The 13969-nt window shown below is 40.6% G+C and overlaps 1 protein-coding gene across 16 annotated transcripts in view; it reads right to left on the reverse strand.

Moving 5' to 3' along the window:
- DLGAP4 (DLG associated protein 4) overlaps nucleotides 1–13969 on the reverse strand; it is a 200682-nt gene that overhangs the window by 18115 nt on the left and 168598 nt on the right. For all 16 annotated transcript variants that reach the window (XM_043602447.1, XM_043602449.1, XM_043602445.1 and 13 more), the window contains one exon: nucleotides 13110–13522. In XM_043602447.1, coding sequence (XP_043458382.1) covers nucleotides 13110–13522 — 413 coding nt within the window. The remainder of the gene's footprint in view (nucleotides 1–13109; nucleotides 13523–13969) is intronic.

Consider the following 13969-nt stretch of genomic DNA (forward strand, 5'->3'; position numbering starts at 1 on the left):
TAAATATTCACTGAATGGATGTCAGGACCAGGGGAGGGGCGTGCTGCTGTCTTCCTACTATTCCAGTGTCCTGATGCCTGCAGTTACACAAGAGATGCTGGAGGCACGGTAAAATTAGACATGAAATTGTCATTATAGTGAATGTTATTTATGATGCAAATCTAAAGAGAACAGAGTTATACAAGGTTGCTGCACATGAGATCAATGTACAGATCTCCAAATAAGTAATCAGAATATGCAAAATAGAATTCATTTTACTATCAAAACGCAAACTAGATAGTATCAAGAAAGAAACCTGAGAAAAATATGTAAAACCTTCATGAAGAAATTCACCAAACTTGAATAGGATATAAAAGGGAGATCTGAATAAACAGAATTAAACTTTATTCATAGCTAAGAAGACTCAGTGTTTTACAGGCATCAAGTTTTCCCAAATTCATCTATAAATTCTATTTCTAGTCAATGCCCCAGCAAAATTTTTCCAAGGAATTCAATAAACTCATTCCAAAATTAGTACTGAAAGAATGAAGAGGTATGTAAATTTTTTATTTCTGAACAAACACAATAAGGAAGAGGGATTCATTCTACCAGATACTGAGGAATGTTCAAAAGCTATGGCAATTAACAGTTGTATTAACGCAAAAATAGACAAAATAGCAGAACAGAATACAGCCCAGAAACATACCCCTGTTGAGGTAAAATTTCACAGAGGTTGTGACTGAAAAGTATCACTAATCAGTGAAAAAAGTAATGATTTCGATAATCATGGTGTTATGACAACTGGCTTTCCATATGAAAAAAAATGAAATTATAGAATACACAGATATAAGCTGCAGACGGATTAAACACCTAAATATGAAAAACACAAAATTTGAAACCATGAAAAAATCTCTATGCCATTGGAACACAGAAGATATTTTTTTTTTTTATGTTTATTTGATTTTTGAGAAAGTGCGAGCAGGAGAGGAGCAGAGAGAGAGTGGGACAGAGGATCTGAAGCAGGTTCCACGCTGACAACAGCAAGCCACATGTGGGACTTGAACTCACGAACCAGGAAATCATGACCTGAGCTGAAGTCGGACATTTCAACGGACTGAGCCACCGAGGCGCCCTGGAACACAGAAAGTGTTCTTAAGAATCAAAGGTGCAGGGGTGCCTAGGTGGCTCAGTCGGTTAAGCATCCAACTCTTGATTTCAGCTCATGTCATAATCTCATGGTTTGTGAGATCGAGCCCCGCATTAGGCTCCCTGCTGAGAGTGCAGAGCCTGCTTAGGATTCTCTCTTTCTCTCTCTCTCTGCCCCTCCCTTGCATGTGTGGGCTCTCTCTCTTTCCTTAAAAGTAAATAAACTTAAAAATCTGTATTACTAAAACAAACAAAAAAAACTTATGAAAGATCTCAAATCAACAATCTAACTTTACAACTTAAGGAGCTAGAAAAGAATTAAATCCAAAGCCAACAGAAAGAAGGAAACAAAGATTAGAGGGGAGAGAGAATAGAAAAACAATAGAGAAAAATTAAGGAACAAAAAGATCAACAAAACTGACCAAAGTTTAGCTAGAGGGACTAAGAGAAAAAGACTCAAATACTAAAATCAGAAATGGAAGTACAGGCATTACTACCAAATCTATGGAAATAAAAAGATTGTAAGAGTTCTAGAACAGTCACACACCAACAAACTTGATAACCTACACGAAATGGACAAATTCCTACAAACGTAAAACCTGCCAAGACTAAATCCTAAAAAATTGAAAATCTGAGTCGATCTTTATCTAGTAAGGAGACTGAATCAGTACTCAATCAGTATTCAAAATCTCCCAACAAAGAAAAGGAGGAAACACTTCCTAACTCACTCTGTGAAGCCTCATTATGCTGAATCCAAAGCCAGACTGACATTACAAGAAAACTATAGACCAATATCCCTTATGAACATCAACACAAAAAAACCTCAACAAAATACCAGCAAATACAATTCAGTGGCATGTTAAAAGGATTATATATCATGAACAAGTGGGGTTTATTCCTGGAATGCAAGGATGATTCAACATGAAAACTGATCAATGTGCTACTACGCTGCATCAACAGAATGAAGAAAAACAACTATGTGATCATCTCAATTGATGCAGAAAAAGCACTTGACAGAATTCAACACCTTTCCATAAGAAAAACTCAAGAAACTAGGAATAGAAGGAAACTACCTTAACTAATAAAAGCCATCTATGAAAAACCCACAGTGAACATCATACTCAATGATGAAAGACTGGAAGTGTTTCCTCTAAGATCAGAGATGAGGCAAGGATGCTCACTTCTATTCAACAGTACTGGAGGGGCACCTGCATCGCTCAGTCAGTTAAGCGTCTGACTCCTGATTTCAGTTCAGGTCTTGATCCCAGGGTCATGGAATTGAGCTCCGAGTCAGGCTCCACACTGAGCATGGAGCCTGTTTAAGATTCTCTCTCCCTCTCCCCCCACCGCCCCGCCACTCTGCCCCACTTCCTGCTTGCCCTTTCATTCTCTCTCTAAAATTGAAAACCAACAAAAAACAGTATTCGAAGTTCTAGCCAGAGAAGTTAGGCAAGAAAATGAAAAGACCTCTACATTGGAAAGGAAGAAGTAAAATTATCTCTGCTTACAGAATGATATTCTATGTAAAAAACCCTAAAGATTACACACATACACAACTAGAAGTAATAAATCAGCAAAATAGCAGGATACAAAGCGAAAAAAAAATCAGTTGCATTTCTATATGCTAACAACGAATAAGATGAAAGAAAAATTACAAAAACAATTCCATTTACAATAGCATCAAAAAGAATAAAATAAATAAGTAACCAACAAGATGAAAGACTTGTACAATGGAAACTACAAAACACTGCTAAAAGAAATCAAAGAAGACATAATAAACAAAAACACATCCCCTATTGGTGGACTGAAGACAATGTTGTTAAAATGTCAATACTATCCAAAACCATTTACAGATTCAATACAGTCCCTTTCAAAAATCCCAATTATGTTTTTTTGTTTGTTTTTTAGATGGAACAGAAAAACCCATCCTAAAATTCATATGGAATTCAGGGGACCCAAATATGCAAAACAATCTTGAAAAAGAACAAAATGGAAGGACTCCTACTTCTTGATTTCAAAACCTGCTACAAAGCCACAGAGATTAAAACAGTGGTATTGGCATAAACACAGACCTATAGTCAATGGAATAAAATAGACAGCTTTGATATAAACGCTTGCATATAAGATCAAAAGATTTTTGACGAGAGTACCAAGACAAATGGGAAAGGACAGTCCTTTCAACAGATGGTGCTGGGAAAACTGGATATCCACATGGAAAGGTATCTAATACCATATGCAAAAATTAACTCAAAATGGATCAAGGAACTAAATGTAAGACCTTTTTTCAACAGAAAAATTCTTAAAAGAAAAAACAGCACAAAAGCTTCAGGAAATTGGATTTGCAGTGATTTCTTGGCTCTGACATGAAAGGCACATGTAACAAAAGAAAAAACAAACTGGACTTCATAAAAACTTTAAATTTTGTGCATTAAAAGTCATTATCCATAGAGTAAAAAGAGAATTCACAGAAGGGAATAAAATACTTGCAAATGATATATCTGGGTAAAGAATTAATACTTAGAATATATAGGGGCCCCTGGGTGGCTCAGTCAGTTAAGCATCTGACTCTCAGTTTTGGCTCAGGTCATGATATCAGGTTTGTGAGTTCAAGCCCTGCGTCGGGATCTGTGCTGACAGCTCAGAGCCTAGAGCCTGCTTCGGATTCTGTGTCTCCTCCTCTCTCTGCCCCTCCCATGCTCATTCTCTGTTTCTCTCTGTCTCTCAATAATAAATAAACATTTAAAAAAATGTAAAAAAAAAAATGGGCAAAGGACTTCAATGGACATTTCTCCAAAGAAGATAGGTGAATGGCCAATAAGCACATAAAGAAATGCTCAAAATCACTAATCATTAGGGAAATGCAAGTCAAAACTATAATAAGATACCACCTCACACCCATTAGGATGGCTATGATAAAAAAAAACAACAACAGGAAATAGCAAGTGTTGGCAAGGATGTGGAGAAATTTGAACACTTGAGCACTGCTGGTGGGAATGTAAAATGATACAGTGACTATGAAAAATTAAAAATAGACTTACCATATGATCCAGCAACTCTACTTCTGGGTATATATTCAAAAGAACTGAGGTATTTGGACACCCATGTTCACAGCGGAATTCATTACTCACAGTAGCTGAAACATGGAAGCAATCCAAATATCTACTGATGGATGAATGCATAAGCGAAATGTGGCATATGCATAATGGAGTATTGTTCGGTCATAAAAAGGAATGATGTTCTGAGATATGCTATAACATGGATGAACTCTGGGGACATTAATGCTAAGTGAAACAAACCAATCAAAAAAGATAAATACTGTGTGATTCCACTTTTATGAGGTGCTTAGAGTATTCGGAACATAAAGACAGAAAGTATAATAATGGGTGCCCGAGACTTGAGGGGGAAGGGAGAATAAGGAGTTATTATCCTTCAATGGGTAAAAACTGAAACGTTTTGCAAGATAAAAAGCATTACAGGGATGGATGGTGGTGATGGCTGTACAACACTATGAATGTATTTAGTAACACTGAAGTGTGCATTTATTTTTAAAAAATTATTTATTTTGGGGGGAGGGAGGGAGAGAGGGAGAGGGAGAGAGAGAGAGGGAGGGAGGGAGGGAGGGAGGGAGGGAGAGAGGGAGAGGGAGAGAGAGAGAGAGAGAGAGAGAGAGAGAGAGAGAGAGAGAGAGAGAACGAGAATCCTAAGCAGGCTCACACTATCAGTACAGAGCCCGTTGTGGGGCTCGAACTCATGAACCGTGAGATTATGACCTGAGCAGAAACCAAGAGTTTGACACTTAGCCGACTGAGCCACCCAGATGCTGCTATTTATTATTATTATTATTTTTTTATGATTTTATTTTTAAATAAGCTGCATCCCCAATGTAGGGTTTGAACTCACAACCCTGAGATCACAAGTCAGCACTGCTCCACCAAGTGAGCCAGCCAGGTGCTCTTGAACTGTACATTTAAAAATGGTTAATGAGGGGTGCCTGGGTGGCTCAGTCAGTTAAGCGTCTTCAGCTCAGATCATGATCTCACAGTTCATGAGTTCGAGCTCCGCATTGGGCATTTGTGGACTGTCTGGAGCCTGGAGCCTGCTTCAGATTCTGTGTCTCCTTCCTTCTCTTCCCCTCCCCTGCTTGTGCATTGTCTCTCTCTCAAAAATAAACAAACATTTAAAAACATAAAAAAATAAATAAAATAAAAATGGCTAATGAATCAATAAATTCTATTCCTGAAACTAATATTACACTACATGTTAACTAACTAGAATTTAAATAAAAACTTGAAACATTGAAAAAAATAAAAAAAGAATATAAATGATTAAGGTGGTAAATGTTATATGTATGAAAGAAAATATTGCCTCTTAGAGAAACCAGATTTGTCTCTGAAGAAGGACTGCAGAGAAAGAGTACTAACATTTCAAGGTCTTCCCCTAAGGAAAGAGCCAGCTGGTCACCCAGTCACCCTCTACAGCACAATGTCCTTAAACTCAGATGGACAATGAGACCACTTTATTGTAAGCAGTACCTGTCACTTTGTCACCAATAGAAATCACAGATAATTTCATATCACATTATAGCTGTCACAGTTATCTTGAAATAATGTTTCCTGTCATCATTACTTTGAAACTCTAATAATTAGACTCACTGCTACATTGTTATTTAATGCCTTAAGAAAGAAGTACACATTTTGATGACTATATTAATATAATTGGCTTCCTTTATTATTTGATGTAATTTTTACTGTATGTTATTTAAAACCAATTTTCTTAGGTGTCCATAGAAGCCTACCTTTCAACAAGCCCTGCCCAGGCAGAGCTGCCAGTTAGTTTCTCAGCGCTTCCGTCTTCTTATCCTAATTTTAATTTTTATTAAATTAATATATATTCATACCTTTAAAAATAAGTAGGGATGCCTGAGTGGCTCAGTCAGTTAGGGGTCTGACTTTGGCTTAGGTCATGATCTCGTGGTCTGTGAGTTCAAGCCCCACATCAGGCTCTTTGCTGACAGCTCAGAGCCTGGAACCTGCTTCAGATTCTGTGTCCCCTGTGCCCACCCCACTAGCACTCTGTCATTCCTCTCTCAAAAATAAACATTTGGCACAAAAACAGACACTCAGATCAATGGAACAGAATAGAAAACCCAGAAATGGACCCACAAACATATGGCCAACTAATCTTTGACAAAGCAGGAAAGAGTATCCAATGGAATAAAGACAGTCTCTTCAGCAAGTGGTGCTGGGAAAACTGGACAGCGACATGTAGAAAAATGAGCCTGGACCACTTTCTTACACCATACACAAAAATAAACTCAAAAGGGATGAAAGACCTCAATGTAAGACAGGAAGCCATCAAAATCCTTGAGGAGAAAGCAGGCAAAAACCTCTTTGATCTTGGCCACAGCAACTTCTTACTCAACACGTCTCCAGAGGCAAGGGAAACAAAAGCAAAAATGAACTATTGGGACCTCATCAAAATAAAAAGCTTCTGCATAGCAAAGGAAACAATCAGCAAAACTAAAAGGCAACCGATGGAATGGGAAAAGATACTTGCAAACAACATATCAGATAAAGGGTTAGTATCCAAAAATCTATAAAGAACTTATCAAACTCAACACCCAAAAAACAAATAATCCAGCGAAGAAATGGGCAAAAGGCATGAAGAGACACTTCTCCAAAGATGACATCCAGATGGCGAACAGACACATGAAAAAATGCTCAACATCACTCATCATCCAGGAAATACAAATCAAAACCACAATGAGATACCACCTTACACCTGTCAGAATGGCTAACATTAACAACTCAGGCAACAATAGATGTTGCCTAGGATGTGGAGAGAGAGGATCTCTTTTGCACTGATGGTACAGCCACCATGGAAAAGTCTGGAGGTTCCTCAAAAAATTAAAAACAGAACTACCCTATGGCCCAGCAATTGCACTACTAGGTATTTATCCAAGTGATACAGGAATGCTGTTTTGAAGGGGCACATGCACCCCAATGTTTACAGCAGCACTATCAACAATAGCCAAAGCATGGAAGGGGTCCAAATGTCCATCGATGGATGAATGGATAAAGAAGATGTGGTGTATGTCTATATATACACATACATACACTGGAGGATTACTCGGCAATCAAAAAGAATGAATATCTTGCCATTTGTAACTACGTGGATGGAACTAGAGGGTATTATGCTAAGCAAAATTAGTCAGAGAAAGACAAACATCATATGACTTCGCTCATATGAGGACTTTAATACACAGAACAGATGAACACAAGGGAAGGGAAGCTAAAATAATATAAAAACAGGGAGGGGGACAAAACATAAGAACTCTTAAATATGGAGAACAAACAGAGGGTTACTGGAGGGATTGTGGGAGGGGCGGATGGGCTAAATGGGGAAGGGGCATTAAGGAATCTACTCCTGAAATCATTGTTGCACCATATGCTAATTTAGATGTGAATTTCAAAAATTAAGGAAAAAAAAATTAAAATTTAAAAAATTTTTTAAAAAGAAAAAAACATTAAAAAATTTTTTTAAATAAGTAAAAGCACAGCAATGAAAGAAAAATAAATAGGACCAGGTCAGAATTAAAAAACTATTGTGTATCAAATGATACTATCAAGAAAATGAAAAGACAGCTTACCGAATGGGAGAAAACATTTGCAAATCACATATTTAGTAAGTGCCTATTATTCAAAAATTATATAAAGAACTCTTGCAACTCAACAAGAAAAAGACTGCCCAATTAACAAATGGGCAAAGGAACTGAATGGATTTTTCTCCAAAGAAGATACCCAAATGATGATCAATAAGAACATGAAAAGATGCTCAGCATCATTACGGAAATGCAAATCAAAATGACAATGAGCTACTATTTTATACCTACTAGAATGGCTATTTTTTTAAGAGATGAAAACTAACAAGTGTTAGCAAGGATGTGGAGAAATTGGAACCTTTGTGCATTGGTGGTGGGAATGTAAATTGGTGCAGCCACTGTGGAAATCAGTATGGCGGTTCCTCAGCAAGCTGTAAACGTAGGTCACCCAGCAATCCCACTCCTAAGTATATACCTGAGAGAACTGCAAACTGACTGAAACAGATACTTGCTTGCCAGTGTTCACTGTAGCACTATTCTCAGCAGCTGAAAGGGGGAACTAACCCAAGTGTCCATCAACAGTTAAGTGGAAAAACAAAATGTGGTATTTATACACAGTGGAAATCTTATTCAGCTTTAAAAGGGTTCTGATGGGGCGCCTGGGTGGCTCAGTCGGTTAAGCGTCCGACTTCGGCTCAGGTCACAATCTCGCGGTCCGTGAGTTCGAGCCCCGCGTCGGGCTCTGTGCTGACCGCTCAGAGCCTGGAGCCTGTTTCACATTCTGTGTCTCCCTTTCTCTCTGACCCTCCCCCGTTCATGCTTTGTCTCTCTCTGTCTCAAAAATAAATAAACCTTAAAAATAAATAAATAAATAAATAAAAGGGTTCTGATATATGCTACAACATTGATGAACTTTGAAAACATGCCAAACACAAAAGGACAAATACTGCAACATCCCACTTATATGAAATATCTCAAATAGGCAAATTCATAGAGAAATCAGATTAGAGGTTACCAGGGGCTGTGGGGAGCGCAATGGGTAGTTATTGCTTAATGGGTACAGAATTTCTGTTTGGGGTGGTGAGAAAGTTCTGGGAATAAATACTGATGATGTGTGACATTGTGAATGTAAGTAATGACACTGAATTGTACACTTAAAAGTGGTTAAAGCCATCTAGGTGGTTCAGTTGGTTAAGCGTCCGACTCTTGATTTTGACTCAGGTCATGATCTCAAGGTTGGTGAGTTCAAGCCCCATGTTGGGCTTTGTGCTGACAGCGCGGAGTCTGCTTGGGATTCTCCTTCTCCCTCACTCTCTCTCAAAAATAAATAAATAAACATTTTAAAAAGTGGTTAAAATGGCAAACTTTTTGTTATGTATATTTTACCATAATAAAAAAATGACAAATATGATCCAACCATTCCACTCCTACATCTATCTATACACAGAAGACTTGAACACAGCATTATTCGTGATGGCTTTTACCTTTCTGTTAGAGTCTTTACATCCTGATGCTTAAATAATTATTTCTTCATCTGTGATGTTACTATCATATGTTACTAACATACCAGCACATAACCTCCTACTCCTACATCAGGTCCTCACTTTTAAATAGAAATAACCAAGACGACTGGACGTTCCAGGAAACATCAAAACAAAAAGACAAATACAAAGACGGAACCTAAAGGACAGAGCACAGGGTCCCAGGAAAACTTACATTTATATATGTAGGTCTCGCAGGGGCAGGAGACACTCTATGCATAAAAAAAGGACAAAATATCATGAAAAAGAACAGTAGAATGACCTGTTGTATGGATGGCCACAGTAAACATGTGACGGACGGAGTTTGGAGATCAAGTCAGGAAAATGTCCCCATCTCCATAGAGTTCTCAAACAAAAATATACAAATAGCCACAAAGCATATTCAAAGATGCTGGACAGTATTAGCCATCGTGGAGATGCAAATTAAAACCATAATGACATACTACTTCACGCTCACGAGGATGGCTAGATTCAAAAAGACCAGTAGTTGCAGAGTGCCTGGATGGCTCAGTCGGTCAAGTGTCTGACTCTTGGTTTCGGCTCAGTTCATGATCTTGCAGTTTGCAAGTTCAAGCCTTGCATCAGGCTGACAGTGCAGAGCCTGCCTGGGATTCTCTCTTTCCTCTCTCTCTGCCCCTCCTTGCTTGTGCCCTCTCTCAATAAATAAACTTAAAAAAAAGAAAAAAAAGACCAATAATTGCAAGTGTTGGTGAGGATATGGATAAATTGGAACCCTTGTATACCATTGGTGGGAATGTTAAGTGGTGCAGCCACTGTGGAAAATCATTTGGCACGTTCCTCAGAAAGTTAAACACGGAGTTTCCATATGATCTAGCAATTCTACTCCTGGGCATATATCTAAAAGAAATGAACATACTTCCACACAAAAACTTATACACGGTGTTGACAGCAACATTACTGATACTAGCCGAAGTGTGGAAAAAACCCAAATGTCCATCAACAGATGAAATGTATAAAAATGAAGTATACCCATAAAATGGAATATTATTCAGCAATAAGGAATGAAGTGCTGATACTGCTACAACTTGAGTGAACCTTAAAAATGTTATACAAAACATAAGCCAGACACAGAAGACCAGATAGTGTATGATTCCGTTTATAAAAGTGTCCAGAATGGGCAAATCCACCGAGACAGAATTGTGGTTGCTAAGAGCTGAGAAAGTGGCAGGAACCAAGAGTGACTACTAATAGTTACAGTGTTTCTTTTTGGAGTGACGAAAATGTTCTGAAATTAACAGTGACGGTTGTACAACACTGAGTGTACTAACTGCCATTGAACTGTACACTTTGAAAGGGTGTTACCGCCTAGGTGGCTCAGTCGGTTAAACGTCTAACTCTTGATTGTGGCTCAGGTCATGATCCCAGGGTTGTGGGGTCAAGCCCCATGTTGGGATCTGTGATCATGAAGCCTGCTTGGGATTCTCTCTCTGTGCCCTTCTCCCGCTCATGTGTGTGCACATGCACTCACTCTTGCTCTCTCAAAAAATAAAAAATAAAAGGGTGAATGGGTGAATTTCATGGCATGCAAATTATTTATCAATACAGATGTTATAGCATGGAAAAGAAAAAAAGAAAGAGCCTTACAGAAAGATAACCAAAAGATATGAGGAAGAAAAGATCAGAGACTGAGGCTCAATCCAGCAGGTCCAACATCTAAGTGACACAAATTTTGGAGAAAACAGAACAAATGAAAGCAAGGAAATTATTTTTAAGAATTAACGCAAGGCTGTTTGTCAGAAACAAAAGACCTGTATCTCCATATAGAAAGGGGCTATCAACTATGGGCACAGTACATTCCTGTACAAAGTCCCATTCCACAGCACAGCACTGAGAAATTTCACAAGAGAGGTCAAGCAAAGAGCCTAACAGCTTCCATAGTCAAAACACACAAAGGACTGAAAATTAGAATGCATCAAACTTTTCAGCACAAGTAACAGAAGCTAAACACAATATAGCCTTAAAGATCCTGAGAGAAAATTGTTTCAACTTCATTTTTATACGTACGTATGTTATATATACAAACATATACATATACATTACATATATAATTTGTTATTTTTCAACTTTATACTCAGCCAAACCGTGTGAGGTCTGAATGAAGACATGCAGTTGCCAAAAATTTATCTCGAACTAAAGGTGTGTGTTCCAGCAAAATTGAAGGATTATGCCAAGAAAGCAGAAGGTCACGCTGTCTGGAAAGCAGGGTGTCCCCCATGGGACAGCGGCCAAGGGCAGTCCCAGGTGATGAAAAGGGAAGTTTCTGGATAGCAGTGAGGCAGCAGGCCCAGAGAGTAACCTAGCCAGATCAGAACAGAGGACAGAAGTGCACTAGGAAAAATATGAAATCATGAGATTATCTGATATGTCTGCATATCTGAAAAATAATACTGATGAAGGCTGGCAGATCTGGTGGAGTGTGTAAAACATTACAAATAAGAACTTAGAAAATGAAGTGTGTAAAAAAGATGGGGCAATCATTTATTCTAGGAAAAATAAAGTGTGTAAGAAAAGGAAATTAAACCATAATATAGTATTAGGCTCTGCAGTGAACAATAATATTTACATGCTTACAGTAAACAAATACACTGGTGGTTACTTAAGCCAAAACTGTGATGTAAGACATGCAGGGTGGGGCACGGGAGGCAGAGGTGATACAGCTAACTACTCACCTCTTATAAGCAGGAAATCAATACATGATGATGACTGATTTGAGAAGAATTAAGAGGTAATCACATTTAAAAGAAAACAAGCAATAGGAAGGCAAATACCAGGATGTACAGCTACCGACAGCTGCAAGCAGAGAAGTCTGAGGTCAGGCAGTGGGCTGGATGGTTCCTATTAGAAGTATGTCAGTGCACTCTCTGGTCCTTGGCTCCATTCTGACTTGTTAAATACTCTTACTGTGCAAAGTTATTAAGTACACAGCTCACAACAGTTCCCTGTGCAGCAGCAGGTGTGACATTAAACCTGGGAACTGGCCTAAAGGTCTACGGATACAGACCTATCCAAGGGTACCCTCCTCAGGCTCCACGCCATCAGGTGTCAGTGGGATGCTGACTTCATCCTTTCTGGATACTCTGGAGACCTGTCTTTCCTGCATGTTCTGTAGAGGGGCTCTCTTGGAGGATGAGCTTTGACTGAACCAAGTCAGGGCACAGTGTAGCTACTGGGGCCACGGCCTGGAGCTTCCCAGGGGCCACCTCTCTCCTGCTAACAACCACCTGTGAATCTAGGCTCCCTACATATTTTTAGCTCTTTCCGGAACTCATTTCCTAGAGGGACTGTTGGAAAGAGGCATGGATAGAGAGAAACAGAAGTAGAGAAGTAGATGGCTTCTATTTCACCCATTCACAGTTCCTCACACTCTGCTGAGGCCCATGGTTAGATCTTTGGTGCCTGGCATACAGTAGGCACTCAATAAGGAGCTGTTTAAGACATAAGCATGGTACCAACTTTCTGTGTCCCACACGTCTTCGGGCCCTTTACATGCACTGCCACCTTCAATCCTCACAAATACCTCCAGAGAAGGCAGGAGTAGCTCTACATTACATAGAAGAAACGGAGGGTTCGGAGGCACTTGACTAAGGTCACTTCACTAGGAAGGGAAGGGCTGGGATTCAAGCCCACAGCCTGTACACCCTTCCTTGAGAAAGCTCAGCTTAGGTAGCTAGACAGAAGGGAGGAAAGAATGGAAATAAGAGGAGAGCTCACAGCTGACTCAAGAAGAGAAACTGAGGCCTTTCCCACTTGGAGGCTCCGAGGCTGGAGAACGAGCTGTGCACCTTTCTCTCCAGCCCGGGGCCCATCCCTGCAGCACTCACCTTCTTCAGAGAGGTTGTTCTCTTTGGTCTCCTTGTCCATCTGGCAGCACCAGCCCTCCAGCCGCTCTGTTTCTGCCTGAAGTAGTTTCAAGAACCAGTAGCCATCCCGGCGGCACGCCCCTGGCTGTGCTGGCTCTGCCGGGGAGCTGGAGGAGGTCTCGAGCCAGGGGTCAGGCGGGGGCAGCGAGGATGCCTCTAGGGCAGGGTCGCTGTTGTCTCCATAGGAGAGGTTGCGCTTGATCTGGGCAATCTTGGGGACCTGCCGAGGGCCGGCATCGATGCTGATGGAGTTGGGGTGTGGGGTACAGTCCGGGAGGCTCCTCTCAGATGACTTACAGCTTGAGTCGTTGGCATCCTGGGTATCTGAGTCGGTGTCCCGTCGGGAGGACATGCTGTGAGAGGGGGCGCTGCTTCTGGGGGGGGCGGGACAGGGGGGTGGAGTGGGGTGGGGACAGGAAGGGGTGAGAGTCACCAAGAGGGCCAGAGACCAGAGGCCACCCCGACCCGGACACACGGGAGACAGAGAAACGGATGCATCGTCTGCTCACCATGCGCCTGAAGCGGGTCCCACAGCCCCTGCCTCATTCTCTGCTCAGCCCTTGCCCCACCCGCGCCCACACGCGCACACACACACATGGACAAGGTCATAAGGTTGCCTGTTTACTGCAGTGGGGGCCAGAAGACCACCAACATTGGGGTGCTGGGCCGTGTCTCTGCCGGCTGCGGCCCCCCGTGGGCCAATTGATCTCATAGAGCAAGCGCTCATGGGCCCGCCCGCCTGCCTGCCCAGCCTCCAGTGCCTGGGCCACTGCCCAAACCCCAAACCCAGCTTGGTTATCAGAAATCCAGCAAGGAGAAGT

This window comes from Prionailurus bengalensis, chromosome A3, assembly GCF_016509475.1.
Source record: "Prionailurus bengalensis isolate Pbe53 chromosome A3, Fcat_Pben_1.1_paternal_pri, whole genome shotgun sequence".
NCBI lineage: Eukaryota > Metazoa > Chordata > Mammalia > Carnivora > Felidae > Prionailurus > Prionailurus bengalensis.